Below are 21951 nucleotides of genomic sequence, written 5' to 3' on the forward strand. Positions count from 1 at the left end.
GGGAACTTTAAAATCTATGAACTGTTTTCTTTTATCATCAACGATAATTTGAACTTAGATTTAAAGACTATGGAGCTTCACTGTACACATAATATAAACCTTAACTCATAAAATTAGTTGATTAATTCTTCTTATATGCAGTGCCGGCCCAACCAATTTTGCTGCCTAAAGCAAAATTTTTTTTTCCCATTAACAAACATTAGAAAAAAAGTTACAAAAACTACTACACAAAGATTCGAACTCTTAACACTGAAAGAGAATAAAGACATACCCAACCACTGTACCACTACAAGTTTTTGAAAATTGATGCCCCTTAAATTGCTAATATAATCTGGTGCCTAAAGCCCTTGCTTTACGGGCTTTAGGTCAGGGCCGGCACTGTTTATATGTTATTGTGAGAAGAAACAATGTATCCTTAGCCAAAAAACAAAATATCATATTATTCATTAATTAGTGTGATCCCTTTCATGGTGGCAAATCTATAAAGAACCAGAATCTGAGTTTCATAATTTATACCTGGCTTTTGTGTATCCTAATATATACTATAATTAATTCTCAAGTTGATTGTTGTGATTAGTATAAAATTCGTAGTGTACATCTTTTACGTGCATTTTATAACATTTATTTCCTCCCCTCGCATGTGAGTGCATGCTGATTCAGTGTCACAAATTAAGCTGAGCTTATTTATCAAGGAACTACTGTGTACTACTGTACTATACTCTTTCCTTAGAAAACAAAAAAAAAAAAGTTTAACTTTGTTCCAAAAAATCCGACCTGCCGGAATCGAACCAGCGACCTAAAGATTACAGCAACTACTACAGTCTTCCGCTCTACCAACTGAGCTAAGGTCGGGTTTGCTAATCAAATGATCATAATAGTATAAAGCCTATAATACTAAGATTAAATATCAAGCCCAATAGCCCATCATGGGACTTAGCGAAGGGATAATCCATATGAAGTTCTACTTCTATCATATATCGTCTACGAATTCTTTTAATACAAGGTTTCACATGAAAAGTTCGACATAAAAAATGTGGCTTCTCGAACTAAGATTTTTTCAGAAGATTGTTATGATATGCAAAGATAAAAGTTATGGGCTTCGTGGAATAAACTAACTAATTTGAAAAATGCATAAGTGGATGCTAAGAAATGCATGAAGTTGATGACCAGAATGTTTCCGCGGAGGTGTAGATAGACGTTCGACTGCGATCGCCATTCATGGATGTAGTAAATGAGGATATATGGGAGCCAAGGAGATTGATTGCAAAGAATACCTTAACGGTAGCTTTTGCACTAGCTATCTGACCATCTACGTTAGTACGTTACATGCATTATGAATAATGTATTGTCAAATCAATGTCTGTTGTTTAATTATAGAATAAAAGATCTACGGATCATCGTAACTTTTGGCCTTTTGGGTTTGATCGATGTACAAGATTGTATGGGAAATAAAGATATATATATATAGTTCTTTTTTCGTTGATGATTACAAAGTTATATTAATATGATCATTACTTTCGAGGTATTTAATATAAGCTTGGTGTGCACAGAAAAGAAACAAAACATTTTAAATATTTAGGTATTATTGTTAGGAAAAAATTTTGTATTTATAATATAAATATATAGATATTATAGTATGATTGAGCTTATGATAAGAACATCTAGATATTTATAGTTTTGGGAGCTGTAAATATCTCTTCATCTATTCGTTTGCAATTGCAATTAGATATAGAAAAGTAGAACATGCAGAAAAAGTTAGTTAAAGCAGATTCAAAGTTAAAAACAATTCTGTAATCGTAAGTTTATTCAATTGTCCTAATATTATAATTTTCAACGTTTTTCATACTTACAGTTTTGGAATATTAATGATCACTATTGAATACTACCGAAGTTTCTATATGGTTTTTGTGTTTATTGCTGTTGTATTTACTTTTGAGTTTGCGTATGTAATTTTCGACTACATTTTATAGTAATGACGCAGTTTAAGGTGAATGTGAGAATCTGACCCCAATCCAAGAAGGGTCAGTTGAAAAAAGACCACCAACAAAGAGAGAATTAAAGACCATACACTTACACTCTATATAACAAAGATAGAATGAAAGACCATATACACTAATGTTCACCTATTAGACCATTTGCATTGCACCTGTTGAATTTAATAGTTGAATCATCACATTAAAGGTGTTGAAAAAACTAAAAAAATCTACGTTGATTAAGCAACGCTGAATTTATTCAACAAGTTGAAAAACAAATATATGAGTCTGCGTATGCCATGTGTCATCAACTAATTAGAGTGTGTATCACGCTTGGCGACTGAAATTTTTTCTCTCTTTCTTTTTTCATTTTTTTTTTAAGATTACGATACTTATTATATTGTAATTAGCCGTTGTGATTTTGGAGAATTTTTATCTCATCTTATCTAGTTATAATCAATTATTATATAACAAATCATTTTTTTATTCTTTACGATAAATTATTACATATTTTTCTTTTGTAATTTTAGTTCTTTTAATTATATTAATTTAATTTTTATTTTTTAAAAAAAAATAGTTGAGAACTACTAAACCAAGTGGTGGTGGTTTAGTAGTTTCCACTCGAGGAGGAATTGCCCTATTGGTTCAGATCACATGGATCGATTCCCTTCAAGCGCGAAATTGTTAGTCATTTCTACTTGGCCAGGGGCTTTTACCTGATCTTCTTCGGATCCGGTGGAGATTACGGGTCTCAGCCTCGAACCTCTTCATAATAAATAATAATAATAATAATTAAAAGATTTATTAAAAAGAATATGTCACCGCATCCTTGGTCAAGTTGACTCTATTCTTTCCCGCTTTCGCATCCTTAGCCATCGTCGTGTTCTCCTTCGACGCTGTCGAGGAGCTTATCCGCTGGTATGAAACTGAGCATAGCTTATATAGGTTGAGAGAAGAGAGAGTTTTCAATTTATAAAGCAAAAGGGTTGTTTACGAAGAAGAAACTGATCGATGGGGATGATGATCGAAACTTATAATCACAACGGTCACATTAAAACATTAATTAAGAGATATGCTTTTGTTTTGTTTTTTACTTTTTTCCTTTTTTTTTTATAATAATTATATTAATATGGGCTCAACTTAAAAGATTTTTGAGTTTAAAAATATAACAGTAATGGGCTTTTTCGAGCCTGTTAACGCAGAGAACTCAGAAACCCTAATATATATACAGCAAAAACCAAACCTTTGCTCTCACTGTCGTCTCGTTGAGCCTCGTCTTCGTCTCTCTACTCTCTACTCGCCGCCGATCGTTACTCCGTCTCCGTCGACACCACCATGGTTTACTCACTCTCCCTCTATCTGTATCTGTCTTATCTGTTGTTTATCTTTGTGAGAGATGATCTGATCTGAAATGTTGTGTGTTTGCAGGCGCCTAAGAAGGATAAGGTTCCACCGCCGTCATCAAAGCCGGCTAAATCCGGAGGTGGAAAGCAAAAGAAGAAGGTTCGTTTCGTTTCCTCCATTTTTATACGATTCAATTAATCAATGTGTAGTTTCGGTTTGAATTCTGAGAAATTGAATTTAGGTTTCGTCTCCTGTGAGATTGATCTATCTGATTTTGGGCAAATGAAGGTTTATTTTATGTATTTGCTGAAGATTTTAAGTAGATTTGGGTATATGTTTAGATTCATTTCTTGAAAATAGTATGGTGTAATTCAGCTTTGGTTGTGTAAACATTATTGTCTTGCTTTGTGTGTTTTATGTTGCATTGTTTATGATCTTTGTGCTGAAGTGTATCATTTTTTTGTTTCCTGTGAATGTTATGTTTAAACCAAAACAGAAGTGGAGCAAGGGAAAGCAAAAGGAGAAGGTGAACAACATGGTCTTGTTTGATCAAGGCACTTATGACAAGCTTCTCACTGAAGCACCTAAGTTCAAGCTCATTACTCCATCGATTCTCTCTGACCGTATGAGGGTATGTTCCAATACTCCTATCACTGTTGCATTCTTTGAAACATATGGTTTGGTGTTGTTTACTTCCACATGATTTGAATGTTAAGTCTCTGATATTGTTATGGTCTGAATTGTTGGGAAACTAAATACAGATTAATGGATCTCTAGCAAGGAGGGCAATAAGGGAGCTAATGGCTAAGGGTTTGATCAGGATGGTCTCTGCTCACTCGAGCCAGCAGATCTACACTCGTGCCACCAACACCTAAAAAGCTTGACTTTTCGATGGGTTGGTTCTCCAATCTCCTCTCGGGTTTTGTCCTTTGATGTATACATTAATCATCAGAGCTCTTATAGTTCTTTTTTTTGGGTTTCTTGTGTACCTCCAGAGAACCTCTTTAGAATGCTGTTTTGAGATTATTATGTTAACTTAAAATCGAATTTGCGTTCCATTTTTGTCCTCTTACAGTCGTTTACATGGCATTGAGTTATCCAATTCGGTTTTGGTTTGCTTTTTGCGGTCTACTGTGAATATTCTGAATTATTATAAGTGGTTAACTGTTTTAACTATTGATCAATTCGATTAACGAATCAAATCCATCAAAATCAAAATACATTTGATAAACTTTGTTCCGGTGCAAGGTTCTTTTGATCTAGAAGTTGCAATAGATACTTTGGATTAGATACCACCAAAAGCAGTTGCCAATTCGCAGACAAATCCGGTTTATAATATCATAGTTTAAGTTAAATGGTTCTCACTAATTATCATGATAGGAGTTTTGTTTGTTGGAAAAAAATGAACTTAAAAGGGTCTTTTTGATTCATAGAAGATGGTGTTGTGACAATTGTGCGGCTGTAAATTTTCTTAATTCATCCAATAGTAAAGCAATAGCTATGTAACAACACATTGAGCGTCAATCAAGCTTAACTACTTTTGAGTCATACAAATGGTTACAAAAAAACGTCCCTTTCCTACACATGACATAACACATGAAAAAAGCTGTTTTAGATATTTTATATTGTACCCTTTTGTAGAAACCATAGCCGTTGAAAATCATCAATTGGTACCAATTCATATGTGAGAAGACTGTGTAACACAACACAACGTGTAGTAGATGAGTATGGGGGTTCAAGTTCAACGTGTCGTTGTTACACTAGAGCGAGCATATGGGACAAAACAGAGCCGTCCGTTTAATGTAACAGTCACATGAGTGACTCACTCACATCAATATGATTTGCCAAATCATTTTTTCCCTCTTTGTAAATGTTTATTAAAATTCAATAATATGATACATTTTTTATTTTTTTTCTAGCACAAAACGACACATATATGCTACAATTATACTATAAGAGTAACAAATTTGATGTGATATGCATATTTACTTGTACCAAACTAATCAGAAATGTACTAATGTGAATGGAAAAGTTCGGTTATAAAGATTGATTCAAGAGAGGAGAAAATAAAGTTTACTTTCTCGTGGGCCGATCACAGGAGAGGACCAAAAAAGAGAAGAAAAAAGTAACAGCTTCCTCCGTCAACCACGCACTTCACTGATTCAGACTTCTTCTCCTCCGATTTCAAACGAACAACAAAACATCAGAGAAACAGACTTTAACTTTGCTGTGGTGAGTTTTTTATACTCTGCTAGTGCTAATAAATGCTGTTGATGTTTTCAATGTTCCTTCATACTAGTGTTTTTTTTTTTTGTTGGTTATCTCGGTTTTCAAATTTCGAATCCAAATATTCTAGATCTTCTTCTATCTGGATCGTTGTTGTTAGCTTCTGAACATGATAAAGTTTGTCTCTTTCGATGTTTTGCGTATTCCCATTATCGATTTTGCCTTCTCAACTGTATTAAAGTTTGGTTTTTTAACACAGTGTAATGTACACTAGAAAGAAAGAAAAGAAAAAACAAACCTTTAGGATGTTTTATTTTGGTTTGCTGATGAAAAAAATTGAAACTTTATACCACTTCATTCATAGTATTAATGATCTTTTAAAGCCTAATGGAGATTAGTACTCAATATTAATTCGGTCCTATGTAAGTTTCAAAGTATCAAAGTAATTTGAGATTTACATATATCAATATGTCTTACAGTCTTAGGATCAAGCTCTTTATGATCCCAAACTTTTTAGAATGTTTCTTTCCAACCTAACAATGATTTTGAGAAAAGTTGTGTTGTCTGCATATAAGTATCTTGAAACTTCAAGAGTTTTTTGTGATTGAGAATTTCGGAGATCTGTGTTTGTGATGAACCATCTGGGAAGTCCAATTTGTTTTTTTTTGTATGTGCTTATTTTAGAAATTTCACATCTGGGTTTGTGGAAAGTTCGTAGCTTTCGAGGATTTAACTAATGGGTACTCTCCTCTCAAGAACTGTATTTGAGTTTTTTTTTAAATTTTGTTCAGAATTTTCTCTGGTCGGTTTCACTTTAACACTTTGCTTAAATTTGAACAATTGGTTTTGGATTATTTAATTACTACCATCTTTGATTATATCAATAGGTAATAGAAACTGAAACACTTTGTGTGTTATTCACTTTACTTGAAGCTTTTATTATTCTTCTGAGCAAATCGTATCTGCTATTAACTTTCCGAGGTTTTAGTAGTCCATTTTTGTGTGTTTTTGCAGCTAAAAAGATGGATTCTTCTTACACCTTTGCCTTGGGGACAAGCAGTTCTATTTTGCCAAACCTCTGTTTCAAGAACGTAGAAAACAGATTTTGGTGTGACAAGATCAACAACAACAATGGTTTTTTAAAACGTTTTAGATCAGATTTTGGCTCCAACAAGTTTGGGAATCGAAAGTTCAAGCACGGTGTTGTTTATGCTGTTGCCACTTCAAATAATCCAAAAGAGGCTATGGTATGTTGATCAGTTTTATACTCTTTTCTCTCTTGCTTACAAGGCATTAAGCTTGCTTTGTGTTGTCGCTCAGATTTATCGTACCTTAGACACTTTTCTTAAGACTTGCCTCAAACATACTGCTTACTCATGTTCCTGCAAACGTCAAGTTCTTGATAATGTTTGCTTTGTTATTTCAGACAGTGAAGCCTTCGACGTTTGAGAGAAGAAAGGCAGACCCGCAAAACGTGGCTGCAATCATTCTAGGAGGAGGCAATGGAGCTAAACTCTTCCCTCTTACAAAGAGAGCCGCAACACCTGCTGTAAATATTCATCTTTCTTTGTTTTCTCTTTACGAAAAAAGTAAAACTGTAAATAACATTCATGGAGCTTAGGACCTCAAGGCTTTTATGTATAAAACAATCTTTTTGTGTGATGATGATTCTTATGTGCTTCAAATTTATGCAGGTTCCTGTTGGTGGATGCTACAGGTTGATCGATATCCCGATGAGTAACTGCATTAACAGCTGTATAAACAAGATCTTTGTGCTTACACAGTTCAACTCGGCTTCCCTTAATCGACATTTAGCTCGTACTTATTTTGGGAATGGCATAAACTTTGGAGGTGGTTTTGTAGAGGTACAAACACTATAACAATAAACTGTTTCTGCTTTCTTGGATTTTCGATGAATAAAGAAAAAAGTAAAATCTTATTGAATAGGTTCTTGCTGCTACGCAAACACCAGGAGAAGCAGGGAAGAAGTGGTTTCAAGGAACAGCAGATGCTGTCAGAAAATTCCTCTGGGTGTTTGAGGTATGAACACTTTTAATGCTTTACCAGTATTTAAGTCAGTTCTTTTGTGATCTTTGAAGTGGTCTAAAAGCAATTGATGGTTTAAATAGGATGCCAAGAACAGGAACATTGAGAACATACTTATTTTGTCTGGAGATCATCTCTATAGAATGAACTACATGGACTTTGTTCAGGTATTTATTTTTCTAAATCTAGAGAGATCTTTTTTCATCTTGAAACCTCTATTAGTTTTGTTAACACGCTGTGTTGTAACAGTCTCATGTAGATAGTAACGCAGATGTTACTCTTTCTTGCGCACCAGTCAGTGAAAGGTTAGTTTCTTGAATCTCTTTCCTTTTCTTTGTAAAATTTTGGTTCTGAAAACAGGTCTTTTGTCAATTTTGTTAGCCGTGCATCGAATTTTGGTCTAGTGAAGATGGATAGAGGAGGACGTGTAATCCAATTCTCTGAGAAGCCAACAGGAAACGATCTAAAATCAATGGTAAAGTTTGAGTTACGATTCTTAAAACATATTAACTCAATTAAGTCACAAAGCATTTAAAAAAAATTCTCTTGTCGTCTTTTGACAGCAAACGGACACAACAATGCTTGGATTGTCTCATGAAGAAGCAACAGATACTCCATACATTGCATCAATGGGAGTTTATTGTTTCAAAACTGAAGCTTTGCTGAACCTTCTAACAAGACAGTATCCGAGTTCCAATGACTTTGGATCTGAAGTTATTCCTGCAGCCATAAGAGATCATGATGTCCAAGTATGATTTTAGAAAACTCACTTGATCATGTCTTTTTAACTGTTTAACACAATGAGTGTTCTAACAATTTTATATTGGTTTTTGTCAGGGATACATATTCCGGGATTACTGGGAGGATATTGGAACTATAAAGACATTCTATGAGGCTAACTTAGCTCTTGTTGAGGAGGTAGAAACATATTCCCAGCCTTTTCACCTTATTATGGTCTCTTATTTTCATCTCAACCTTTTGTACTTGTTTTTGCAGCGACCAAAATTTGAGTTCTATGATCCAGACACTCCATTCTATACATCTCCTCGGTTCCTCCCACCAACCAAAACTGAGAAATGCCGTGTATGTATATCAAGCTTTTCTGAAGTGAAAACTCTCATTTCTTTGGTTATGATTGTTGATTTGGTATGGTTCTGTTTGATGATTTTGTAGATGGTAGATTCCATAATCTCACACGGATGTTTCCTGCGAGAATGCAGCGTTCAACGTTCCATCATTGGTGAAAGGTCACGTCTAGACTATGGAGTTGAGCTTCAGGTGAATCTTGAATCTCTTCATTTTTGATCTGAAACAATCGTAGAGATTTTACGCTATGTTGCAATCAAAACTGAGTTTGGTTTTCTTCTTTCCAAAGGATACATTGATGTTAGGTGCAGATTACTACCAAACTGAATCTGAGATTGCATCACTATTAGCAGAAGGAAAGGTTCCAATAGGTATTGGTAAGGACACAAAGATCAGGTACGTTAAAACACACAACATAAAAACCCAATCCTCTTCAAATGAATTTTTGGTGAAACAAAAAGTTTGTTACTTGTGTGATTTTTGTAGGAAATGCATCATTGACAAGAATGCCAAGATCGGTAAAAACGTGATCATCATGAACAAAGGAGTAAGCTTTTCTTGAATTTGTTCTCGGTTCGTAGACTGCTAAAGAAAGTTTTGAAACTCTTTAAGACATTAGTATATATTAATGTTTTCAGGATGTTCAAGAAGCGGATAGGCCAGAGGAAGGATTCTACATTCGATCTGGAATCACTGTGATAGTCGAAAAGGCGACAATTCAAGACGGTACTGTCATATGAACGGAGCTTCAAAGTTGCTGTCTAAAAAGACCGTGGAGCAACAATGTAGCCGGAGGCTGCTTGGCCTGAGATCACAAGAGGACAAACAGCTATGGTCTTATTTTCCGGCAGTGTATGTATATTTAGAAAGAGCTTCAAGCTTATAGCTAAAGTTTATTATGTAAGAGATAGAAATGTAGACAATAAGAACAGGGTGAGCTCAAGTCTGATCACCCGATCTCTCTCTCTTTCTCTTTTCACACCTTTTGTATTTAGAATCTTTTAATGATTATTATCCAAGAAAATAAGCAATTTTATCTTCTGTCCTTGTGTCACAATCCACATTCACACACCTACATTACATACTACAAAAATAGTAATCAAACTTTTAGTTAAAATTTACTATGAAATCAAATACTAAATATACTGAAACCATTGAATGACTAAAACAAGATCTTGATACAAATGGTAAAATCAGTAATCCAATGTGTTATGTGGATTGAATCTTCAGATAAATTATAATAGGAACCTTCAGTTAATCCAAATTTTCAACTAATGAAATGAACGTAAAAGTTTGGGTCTAGAAATAACAAAATAATATCAAGGGGTGAAATGTGAAAATTAAAATAAGTGTTGGGGTACTTATAGCGAACCAAAATTTTTTATTGGTGGCGTGTTTGCGTAATTATATAAAACGCACGACGAAATTAAATTAAATTAATTTTAAAAAAAAAAAAGGGAAAAAACGGAGTCTTGTGAGTTGTGTGATATTGGTGGTGTTAGAGTAGCGTCGTCTCGTCGTCCTTAGCCAGATCTGTGTGCTGCGTCGTCGAGGTCTCTCATTTGGGTCAGCAACAAGACGAAGAAGAAGACGAAGAAGCTATTCCTATACTCACACCATACGTAAGTCTTTTGAATCTCCATCTTCTTTCAGAAGCTTCTCTTAATGCTTTTGATCTTCGAACTTTTTCTTGTTCCGATTGATTCTGAGATTCTCGAGAATCCTTTCACACTACTCTTCTCGTTTAATTTAATGCTGATTTCGACGAATTTGCGATTCACCGGGGACGATTTCAGTTCTCCGATTCCAGATCTACCTTTGCGCGATTTGTTGAAATCCGAAAGAAAGAGAGAGAGAGAGATGAATTTCATAAGTCTTAGGGTTTTTGGATTCACTCACTAGCCGAGATTAATTGTGCGAAACACTTGTAGAGATCGTAGCTAGGTTGTTTTTTTCTTCATTTCTTGGAGTTGTGTGGGTCTTATGAGTAAGATTTCTGAGATTTCGTGAGAAATGTTATGGTTTCATGTTCTTGGAGACTCTTCTTTGGTTTTGCTATTAATGTTTGTGTACAAGTTGAAGCTAGTTATGTGAGTTCAAAGGTTACACATCTGGGGCTTATTGCAATGTTATAAGCTGAAAATTTCTTTGCATTAGTTGGGTGGGTTAGTTGCAGAGGTTTAATAGATGTGGTTGAGAACATTGCATTGATTGTCTGAGAGAATGTAATGTGACGGTATTGTGTTTTTACTCATTTTTAGGTTTCAAGAATCACGATGGATGGAAGCGGTGGTGACAGTGGTTCGTTGGCTACACCTGTGCAAAAGAAGGCACATGAAGCATGGAGGGTTTACCAATATTATCTGGACAAGACTACACCTCATTCAACTTACAGGTGGATCGGAACACTTGTTGTCTTTCTTATCTACTGTTTGAGGGTTTTCTCTATTCAGGGCTTCTACATCATCTCCTATGGTCTCGGAATCTACCTCCTGAATCTGCTTATCGGATTCTTGTCGCCTCTTGTTGACCCTGAGCTCGAGGTCTCTGATGGAGCTACTCTGCCTACTCGAGGTTCTGATGAGTTCAAGCCATTTATCCGCCGTCTGCCTGAGTTCAAATTCTGGTAACTACTCTATTGCCTGTTTCCTAACTGGTTATGCAAATCAATACTTGTGGTGGGTTTATATTCATTGCATATCATGTTCGTCTTGATAAGTAAGACATCAAAATCTTTTATCATTCAGGCGCTTCATTATATGCCATTTTCTAACCAAGTGTGCTGCTAATGCAATGAGCATTCACTGTGTCATAATCATGTTGTGATTGTGATGCCATCGCAGTTAGATGTAATTGCTCAGTTTTTGTCACTCTAATACGATCCTGAATAATACATCTAGGAAGGAAACACATCTGTTTTTTGTAAAGTACACAGTAGCTTCGTTTTTGTGACGATATGATTGACTCTGTGACAGGTACTCCATGACTAAGGCATTCTGCATAGCCTTTCTCATGACGTTCTTCTCGGTCTTTGACGTTCCCGTCTTCTGGCCCATATTACTTTGCTACTGGGTTGTTCTCTTTGTCCTCACCATGAGACGCCAGATCGCCCACATGATTAAGCACAAGTACATTCCTTTCAGCATCGGAAAACAGGTAACCGTTTTTCACAACTTTGATTTTAGTTGTCTTCGATATAGTAAGTAACAAAGTAGTCATTGGAATTTCCTTACTTAGAGTCTATCGAATCCCTGCAAAGTCTTTAACATCTATAGTTTTAGAGTTTGAGGTTATTAGTTGCTAATTCATCTCATACGTTTGATCTGTGGTACAGAAATATAGCGGGCGGAGATCTTCTGCGAGCGGCGGTGGCGGCTCTCGTGCCGATTGATTTAGACTGTCAGCCACATTCTCAGCAGAAGGGGGAAAAAGAGATGGGTATTAAACCATTTTGGAATGTTTTGTAGTGATGATTTTAATCAAATTGCCAGTATGGTTAAGCAGAGCTACGTGGAAGAAGGAAACAAAAAAAAAACAAAGAAAGGGTGATTAGTTTTTAATATGTTGCAGGAACATTTGTTCTTTTTGTTAGTTCCCTTTAATCCCAAAGTACCTCTTCTGTATATATGATTCATTCTTTTTTTTTTCTTCTCTTTTTAAAAAACCTTTTATTTGTGTCTCTGTCTATTTGATAATCTCTTGAATTTAGTCATTTACAATGAATTTACATGGGACGGTCTCTCGATGAGTCCCCAAAACTATGTTGCTCTATAACAAATAAAAAAATGTTGTAAACATAGGTTTTAGGGAAATAGTTCACTCTATTATTCATATATTCAATAGGATATAACATATATATAGTGATACAACTTTAGGGTTTTAGATTATACACTAGATCTACTAATGGACCGATAATGGTCATCCATACAATATAGAATATTCATAACACTCCCCTTTGGATGACTATTATAAAAATGTAATTCCAAATGCGCATGTGAGATACTGTCTCGTTAAAAACCTTACCAGGAAAACTAGGGGTGGACAAAAAAACCGAAATCCAAAAAACCGAACCGAATCAAACCGAAATAAATGGTTTGGTTTGGTTATGGTTAAGTCTAAAGATCTGTTTGGTTTTTATTTTAATTAACCATTTGGTTTAGGTTTGGTCTGGTTAAAAACCGTAAAACCGAATGGTTTTTTTGGTTTTTTATAAAAATTTAGGATAATTAGATATAATTAGTTTTTTCAACTTATAAATTTATATTGGATAACAATATCAGTAATTTTTTTCTTTATTGGGCTTATAGTTATTGATCTCCAAGTTTTTTTTTGGTTTTTTTTTTCTGGTTTTCTTTTTCAATAGCCTTTACTTTTTAAAAGTTTAAATTTCAATTAAGTATTTGGGTTTATATTTGGATTCTATTGTTTTGAATTATGTTTAGGTTTTACTTTTATGCTTATTTTTTAGTTATGTATCAACTATCTATTTTTTAAAGTATAGAATAACTGTTAAAAACCGTGACCAAACCGAAACCAAACCAAACCGTTATACGTATGGTTTTTATATGGTTTCATTTTTGATAAAACCGAAAAAACCATAAACCGAAAAAACCGAACCGTAACCAAACCGAATTACATATGGTTTCTATATGGTTCAATTTTTATAAAACCAAAAAAACCGTAAACCGAAAAAACCGAACCAAAACTAAACCAAAAAACCGAACGCCTAACTCTAAGGAAAACCCAGTGGGAAAAACCATGTTAAGGGAAAAAGAATGCAGCGCGCTTTTACTTCCCCTCTTGAGTAAATCACTTGAAATCTTCAAAATGACGCTATCCAATAGGATGAAGTATCTTCCTTTTGAAGTAGTGGTTGAAAACGCCTTGGTAGATGGTTCGCCAAATCTTCACTTGAACAAATTTGTAGGACATGTATATCACCATTCTTCTGGAGGCTGGTTATCTCTTAGATGAATCATCTTGATCATTAACTTTGTCTCTCACGATCTCATCAATGTTTGTCAAAGACTTTGAAGATGATAGTCTTTCACCATTGAAATCCTAATATTCCTCTTCAAGTGTTTATCTTTCGCGTGTTCTTTTGTTGTCTCGTTAAAAACCTTTCATCAAAAAACCCAATGAGATAAAAATCATGATAAGGGAAAAAGAGTACAACCACGCTTATGATCATATATCTCCCCCTGAAAGCATCATCTTCATGTTATGTATTATGATCATATATATCAACTTTCTGAACTGTTATAAACAGCGCTTTCAGGTACAAACTCATATGATGATCATATATTTTCTTGGGTCTTTGAACTTCAAGTCATTTGAACCCCTTTCATATAGAAGATCTATTTGAACTTTAAGCCCAAATCTTCTTTTACATACAATCTTCTAAACAATCATCTTATACATAGGAGTTATTCATAATCTCCTTGTAAAACTTTCTCTTTCAACTTTTCTTCTTAGTATGGTACTACAAGACCATTTTTCTATGTAAGATGATGTAAGCATCCTGAGATAACATCTCTTTCATCAGATCTCAAATCTGTAACCTCAAGAAATTTCATGAAACATCTGATCTTATACAATCCGATTTTTCCATCTTTCAGAAGTAATATTTCATCATTGATTGTTTAACAGGAGATCAGATAATATTTTCATCAACATATTTTGCACTTGTTCTTGTATATTTCTTTTAACAAGTACCACTTGTAAGTGCTGAAGAGACAAAATACACATATAATTTTTCTTTTTAGCAAGGTTCAGCAAAGGCCTATGTCCTCAAACTTTTTTGAAAATACTTCTTTAACACAATTACAATTAGTGTTCAATCTCGGATTTACACAACTCTAAGATCTTCTCTTAGCTTCTTCCCGATCTATTTTCAACCCACTATGAGATCACTAAGATCAACAACAATGATCTGAACCTATGATTATCTCATAGAGAAAAAATTTCACCCTTTTCTCTCCAAAGGTGTCAAAAGGCATCAAGAATTTTTCTTGCTTTTACAATATTCTCGAGAACTATAAAGTATTGCTTCTAGCAATATAATTACTTTAAGGGATATCTCTTATAGTTTGAAAACCTTCTAAACAAACTAAATCAAGTCTTGCTTTATTTTTAAACTCATAAGGGATCTACATAGTTGCTTCCACCATATGAGAGTGCATTTCTCATAATAAATATCAAGTATTTTATGAGAACCATTGTACTACTACATGTACTTTATTTCTCATAAAAATCCCCTTATGTCCCACTCATTTTACACTTTCAAGTGTAAGGACTACAAGTCCAAATATTATCTATTTAAGAGACTTGAACTATTTTAAATAGTTATTTCTTTCAATGATTAACCAATCATTCTTTGTGTACACTTTTCAATAAAGCTTTTTCTATTAACCGCGGTTTATGATCCTCGATTTTATCCATAACATAGTCAACTGCAACACTGCATGCAAGCATATTTACGACGTCGATTTGCTTATTGGTTCCATTTCATTCTAGACATGACTCAACTTGTTGAGATTTCCTTTTATTATGATTCTCAGGTACATGAATCTCTTTCTTACTCATGTCTAAGTCTCTTCTAGAGATTTTTCATAACTCTTTGCTTCCTCGGTGCCATATTAAGTTATGCTCCTTTTCTTTTCGAGGATACTTATATTTGGAACCATAAATCTATCACACTTCATGCGATCTTTAGATTTACTAGCAGTTAATCTTATCCATCTAGGACATTAATTGGAGCACAACTGGTATATATGACTTTGCCACTCAAGGTCAGAAAATGTTTTCTAGCATATTTGCTAAACTTTGCAAATAAATTATCTTTTTCAATTTCTAGCGCACATTTCAAAGTACGAGGATCAAGATAATTTCTCCCAATATATATATATATATATATATATATATATATATATATATATTCCAGCTGTTTATTTTCTCCCTCTCATGTTGGAAAGACAGACTCACTGAAACAGTCTCTGCATCTCGAGCCTCAAATTCTCGAGATATTCAATCTTCGAAAGATATTCATATCCAACATATTTCCAACATTCTTTCAAATTCCATCTTATATCACTGTGGTGGAGCAACCAACATGTATAACACATTTAGATGGAATAAATCTGGTTTTTGACCTAAACCAATTGTAAAGTACTCATGATAATTCATTGGCCCGATGCGAACTTATTGTCATACAGAGTCATTTTTGTCAATCACATAGCCTGGTTTCACCACCATTGTCAATTAACCAAATACTCTTTCAAACTCGAATATATGGTGGATGATCAGTCCACAATATCTCTTTGTATACGTACCAGAAAATTGACACTATCCAAATTCATGGGATCGATAAAAGCCATATAATCGGCTTGCTTTGTAAAGTAGCACACATTAACACTAGGAAAACTCTTAGGTTCTCTAATGAATCTTTTCAGAAATTTCTGATTATTCTTTCGCATCACTACTGAACCGAAATGGCTTAACCGGTCATGCCAAACACTGAGATTTTCACAATGCATTTCATCTTCTAGATAATACATATAATCTCTAAAATATTTTTCTTGTCTTGGGTAATACTTATGATTTCAAAGTATTTTCTTGGCTTATTGTCTTAACATGATTACTTTTCAAATCATCAAGATTTGCTTTGTCATATGAGTGATTAAACTCATTTTGGGTGTGAACATAATCTTATATCTGTTCCATCACCTCTTGTGGGATTCATTAATTCTCCCTCTCGAGATGATGACACTTCATGTCTATCAATCTCGATTTGAATCCCACTCTGTAATCAATAATATTCTCAAATTGGGTCATGTATCATATCTTACACCCTTTTGACTTTGAGACTAATTGGGAGACTATAACACATTAATATCAAATTGTGTTCCCATAGACAATACTATATATACTCTTCAAGAGTTTTCAATACTTTTTCTACTACTTCTTATTATTGTAGTAGAATAGTGGAAATTGTCGCACATTAACTTCTTTTATCATCATCATATATAGATGAGATAAGTTCCTCATGTACTTATTATTCACTTATAGTGGAGATACTAGTCGACTTAACCGTGACCTTATATATATATCATACCCACATTTATAACCACTTTTATAGCAACTTTCTTATCATTGATGTGGCATTTTCCTTTTTCTTTGCATAAAGTCATATTCAGTTCAGCGAATAGACCAAGTCAATAGGATATGATTTACATCAACATCTCATAATTTTACACAGTCACAAAAAAATAAGATTATAATATTTTTAAATATATATTTTTCATTATATTGTGTATACATGACAACAATATTTTATGACAAGTAGAATATATATTCTCTTCTATATTTCCAACAATGATACTATCTTCTATTATAATCTTGGTTATAATTGGAATTAAGTTGTTTGTATTCATCTCTTATAGACTTTTAGTTATTTACTTTCTTTAGATTATTCTAAAGAATTAGTGAATTTTTATGGTCATATACTTGGACTTAAACCTTTTCATAGAAGTGATGCCAAAAAGATATAATCAATAATCATTATTTATTAATTTGTTACTAGATTTTCAATTTATTCACCAGAGGTTGGAGATATAATTTAAAATATTTAATCATGACATTATATCTAATTTTAATTAGATTTAAATTTGTGATTAAACAAATAAAGTAAATCACAAAATATTATAAACAATCATATAAATGAGTGTTAAATATTAAGTATCATATTTTTATATATATATATATATATATATATATATTGTTATTCAAACATTTTACTTTTCTGTTTTACTAAAGATTTTATTGTAAAATCTAAAATATTTTACCAAAGAATGTTTTTAAACTCAAATAAGTTCAAAGAAATACGAAATTCTTCTTTTTATACCAATATATAAAAGGGTACTTATCTCGATAATAAGACGGTGTCACGTAGACGTCTCGATGAATGATGTTCCCAGAGATAGAGATAATAACGTAGATCTTAACTTCACCATGAGATAATAACTTCATTCCTTCAAACAAAAAACACTTTTGTCAAATTGATATTCCAAACAAAACTTAATAACCAAATAAATTAAACCCAAATGTTCTCGGTAAAACAAATAACCGATGATGATACAATAAATAATATCATGTATCACAGAGATCAACAAATAAATTTCCATGAAGCTATACATACATATTGAACTGAACGATGGGTAGTTAATTATCATACACATGTATGTTTTCGATGACATCAACAAAACAATTATCATACAAGTGAAGAACTATAAGTCAAAGCATGTTCTGATCAAGCTAATGAATTTATTGATTTAAGATTCTAATTAAAGCCACATCATGACTTCGAATAAATGAATTCTAAAGCACACGATAATATGAACTGATCAAACAATAGATGTAAAGCTTAGTTCTAGTTTTTTTTCATAGATATAAAATCGTTTTGTTATAAGACAACAAAGTATTAAACAAATATAATTCAAGCATATTGTATGAATCAATAATAACACACAATCCATAGCATGAACCGATCATGACCAAAAGCCAAAGCAATCATAGGATCGGAGAGCCAATTATAAATCATGCGACGGTATAAATTTAGTTGCATGAGTCAAATCATCAACTATATGCATGACTCAAACATAAAGTATTAATCAAACATAAATTACGAATACTTATCTGATTGATAACGAAGACGACTTAGTTTTAGAAGAAGGTCCCTAACGGTGATGACTGCTCAAACGTCTCAACGGCTAGGTTTTTTTTAGACGGCTAGGGTTAGAGGTTCGTGCTGATAACGTGTTGTAAACAGAGGTTTTAGGGAAATAGTTCTCTCTGTTATCCATATATCCAATAGGATATAACATATATATAGTGATACCCTAAAATATAGTTATACAACTCTAGGGTTTTAGGTCATCCATACAATATAGAATATTCATAACAGAAAAAACTATATTGTGAACAATAAATATTCTACTGTTTTAAAGTCCATTTGGTGGTTATGGAAATTCATTTACAAAGAGTTTTTCATATGGTTTAAATAAATTATACATACACAATACTACACACAATTGTACAAGCGATATTTATAATGGATTTGTACAAGGAAGAAAATATATTAATCAAATGATGGAATTATTAATAAATTTTTTATTTATTTGGGAGCAACTTTGAAGTGAGAAGGCGCCGGTCGGAGCCAGTCTTTGCCGCCGATAAAGTCCTTGCTCAAGAAGACGGTTGCTTCGTCATCCGATAATTGTTTCGACCATTTCACCCTTTGTCCCCTGTCTGCTCCGGGACCATAACATTTGTATTCACCATAATATACAGTACTGAACAAAACTGTTAAAGAACAATATTAGTATAGATTAGTCAAAAAAAATTCATAAGAACTTAATTATAAACCAAATAGATAAAAATGTTACTTTTGTTTTGTTGAGTCTCCCCATTGGTTCCATCCCTGAGGTGCGACGACGTTGGAGAAGAAGGAATAAGCAAAGACAACCCTAGAATAAGCTCCCCAGGGTCTTCCCAAAAAAGTGGAACCTGATCCGGTTATCTTGCATCCCAAGAATGTAAACCCTGATTTCTCCGTTGCCGACGTTCTCATTTGTGCCGTTATCGACCCATTATTAGGCGACAACGAGTGCAAATGACACTTCTACACATGAGGACACAGAGAAATTAATTCATGAGAGTAGAAAAAATGATTAAAATATGGGATATATATATATATATATATATATTGTATAATTATCATGTACATGCATGATTTGTATTTTAATGAATTGTGAACATGAGTTAGTAGTTAGTACGTACTTCATAGAGAGAAGAAGCGCTTCCACAGATGAAATCGGTGGCTCCTTCAATATAGCAGTTCTTGAAGTAATGGTTTCCATTGTCGTCAAGGAGAGAGTCTTGGTATGACGTTATCACGCATCCGTAGAATGCTGCTTTATCCGCGGCCACGCGCAGCGCAACCGCTCGTCCGGCCGTCCCAAACTTATTCTACTTGCATCAAAACAAAACACGTCACTATAAGTCTCTTGTAGTTTTCGTTATAGATGAATTACGTATTTTATTTTTATATATGGTCTTTTGGTCTCTATATATTGTTTGTTTGGGCTTACAATACTTTTTACACGTGCGTACACTTTTTGTGTATATGAATCCACTAATATTTGAGCATAGTAAGAGAGATATTTTTAGTGGAAACGAAAATGGAACATGAAAACCCTATCAATAAAACAAAACGTATAACATTGAAATTGGAAAACAAAATAACCTGAATAGTGAGAAATCGGCATACGAAATCGGATGCGAAGATTGTGAGAGTGGGTGATTCCAAAATGTCTTCACCATCGCTCCATATGAGAAAGGTGTTGGAAGCTCGTGTTCCACTCAATGTTATGTATGGTTTATCCGCAGGAATCACCACTTTTTCTCTGTTTTCAATTATATCGCCAAATAGCATTATACCTATATAACGTAAGCACCAAATCTAAACAAGCATAGACATTTGTAACTATTTATCAAATAATATATATCATATCATATATGTATCAAAAATGAATTCATAAATATAATAAATAGTAGGTCGAAGCATATCCACAAACATATAATTTTATGTAAAAAGTTAAACTGTTATTATTTTTTATTTTAAAAGACTATTCCCTCAAATTTTATGTAAAAGTTAAACTGTTAATAGTCTTTTTAAATAATAAATAATATCCCTAAACAAAAATTCTGAATCCTAAACCTTAAGGTTTAGAAATCTAAAGCCTGACCATACGTCTTAAACCCTAACCTTAAGATTTAAATATATAATATCTAACATCATAGTTTATTTTTAACCGTACCGGTAAATTCCAGGCTTGACCCATATGTAATAGAGTTGGGAGTTGTTTAGATTGGGAGGGATAGATTCAATTGCTTCTTGAATCTTATTGAAGTCTCCTTTGCCAGATTGATCGACCCTTATTAGAATAGCAGTCGAAAAATCAATGGAAGACGAAGAAGAAGAAGCCATGGATGAAGATGTGATTGAAGAGAGAATGAAAATATTGGTGATTATTATGATATGATAATAGTTAGCAATTGAACGTTTGGAGTTTGTTTTATAAAGAGCCATCTTGGCATAACCCATGTGAGGTTTCACGTCTTGGCGATTGTGCAGATGACAAAAAAAAACAAATACAAAGTACAAATCAAGAATGAAAATCGAAAACTATTCAATTCAACTCGTGAAGCAAGAGTGTGAGAATTAGAAATTTAATTTGGAAAAGTTTGGTTTACACATAAAGGAGCCTTTTTATATACATACCAATGGGTTGACTAACTAAAAGTCTAGATGACGTGGTGGGATTGGGTAGCGGCCGAATTCTTATGATCGAAGTTGAAAGATTGCATTTCGTTGCCAAGAGATTTTTATATTAACAGATTCAAACTTTCAACTCTTAGGACACAAATTCTATACACACTAGATCGTATTATATGGTATATTCTATCTAAGTTGAAACCTAATCTACTCTCATAAACTTGAATAAACCGGATTTTCTTGTCATGTACAATGTCTATAGTGACCAGTTCGACAATGGTGGACTGAAGTTCGATCTTTAAACTTGACCCACAAATTAATCCTCAGTCCATTTGAATAAACCACTTGGTTACACGTTTTGGTTCAATACAAAAGTTCTTATCATTAATGATTACCAGATCTTTTAAAACTGAAGTAACTAGCTAGATAATACTTGAGATATACTTAACGTGTAAGGTTGGCGGCTTGCATGCTTCTTGCATTAGTATTAGGCTATTAGCAATCAAAAAGAGATCCATAATGCGTACTTATGAATTGTTTAAAAAGTAAGAAACAAAAATGTGTATGATTAAGATCAAAGGCCAAATATATATTGAAAACTGTAGTGGGCAATAACCAAACAAAAATGTATATGATTAAGGTCAAAGGCCAAATATATATTGAAAACTGTAGTGGGTAATAACTAATAACCAAACAAAAATGTGTATGATTAAGCCTAAGGTCAAAGACCAAATATATATATATACTGAAAAACAGTAATGGGCAAAAAGAAAAAAAAAAAAAAACTAAAGGCCCATAATATAAACCACTTCTATAGAAAATTATAGATGGACTCAATACTTGTCTTTATTTACATATTTACTCACAATAGTTTTGTCAATCACAAATGCTCCTCCATTTTTTTTTGTTTTTGACAATCAAACCCCATGGTCTATATTATTA

General features: G+C 33.4%; 4 protein-coding genes and 1 non-coding gene across 10 annotated transcripts; 3 read left to right on the forward strand and 2 right to left on the reverse strand.

Annotated features, from left to right (window-relative positions):
• Window positions 1-768: 768 nt before the first annotated feature.
• TRNAY-GUA (transfer RNA tyrosine (anticodon GUA)) lies at window positions 769-852 on the reverse strand. Its single transcript is given in 2 exon segments — window positions 769-804; window positions 816-852. It is a non-coding gene; the product is annotated as a tRNA-Tyr (tRNA).
• Window positions 853-3165: 2313 nt separating this feature from the next.
• LOC104702702 (small ribosomal subunit protein eS25y) lies at window positions 3166-4375 on the forward strand. Its single transcript, XM_010418612.3, has 4 exons — window positions 3166-3311; window positions 3402-3476; window positions 3814-3948; window positions 4079-4375. Exons 1-4 carry the CDS (start codon window positions 3309-3311, stop codon window positions 4190-4192), a joined length of 327 nt encoding a protein of 108 aa, XP_010416914.1. The 5' UTR covers window positions 3166-3308; the 3' UTR covers window positions 4193-4375.
• An 857-nt stretch (window positions 4376-5232) lies between these two features.
• On the forward strand, window positions 5233-9716 carry LOC104702704 (putative glucose-1-phosphate adenylyltransferase large subunit, chloroplastic). 6 transcript variants are annotated; one of them, XM_010418614.3, is made up of 15 exons: window positions 5233-5549; window positions 6558-6790; window positions 6970-7092; window positions 7238-7408; window positions 7491-7583; window positions 7673-7756; window positions 7839-7894; window positions 7971-8064; window positions 8153-8338; window positions 8427-8507; window positions 8586-8672; window positions 8763-8867; window positions 8965-9071; window positions 9162-9222; window positions 9314-9716. In XM_010418614.3, the coding sequence occupies exons 2-15, from the start codon at window positions 6566-6568 to the stop codon at window positions 9413-9415; spliced, it is 1575 nt and encodes a 524-aa protein (XP_010416916.2). In that variant the 5' UTR covers window positions 5233-5549; window positions 6558-6565; the 3' UTR covers window positions 9416-9716. The 6 variants fall into 6 exon arrangements, with proteins under 6 accessions (XP_010416916.2, XP_087313370.1, XP_010416917.2 ...); XM_010418615.3 differs by having other exon boundaries at window positions 5380-5549; window positions 6532-6790; XM_010418613.3 differs by having other exon boundaries at window positions 5538-6283.
• Window positions 9717-9948: 232 nt separating this feature from the next.
• Window positions 9949-12398, forward strand: LOC104702705 (protein RER1B). Its single transcript, XM_010418616.3, has 4 exons — window positions 9949-10297; window positions 10937-11301; window positions 11651-11831; window positions 12010-12398. The coding sequence occupies exons 2-4, from the start codon at window positions 10952-10954 to the stop codon at window positions 12064-12066; spliced, it is 588 nt and encodes a 195-aa protein (XP_010416918.2). The 5' UTR covers window positions 9949-10297; window positions 10937-10951; the 3' UTR covers window positions 12067-12398.
• Window positions 12399-18647: 6249 nt separating this feature from the next.
• LOC104704954 (putative pectinesterase 11) lies at window positions 18648-20970 on the reverse strand. Its single transcript, XM_087456337.1, has 5 exons — window positions 20552-20970; window positions 19978-20137; window positions 19512-19700; window positions 19118-19353; window positions 18648-19024 (listed from the first exon to the last, which is right to left on the reverse strand). Exons 1-5 carry the CDS (start codon window positions 20836-20838, stop codon window positions 18847-18849), a joined length of 1050 nt encoding a protein of 349 aa, XP_087312463.1. The 5' UTR covers window positions 20839-20970; the 3' UTR covers window positions 18648-18846.
• Between the last annotated feature and the right edge of the window lie 981 nt (window positions 20971-21951).

This window comes from Camelina sativa, chromosome 7 (assembly GCF_030686135.1).
Source record: "Camelina sativa cultivar CO46 ecotype springtype chromosome 7, ASM3068613v1".
NCBI classification, from domain to species: domain Eukaryota; kingdom Viridiplantae; phylum Streptophyta; class Magnoliopsida; order Brassicales; family Brassicaceae; genus Camelina; species Camelina sativa.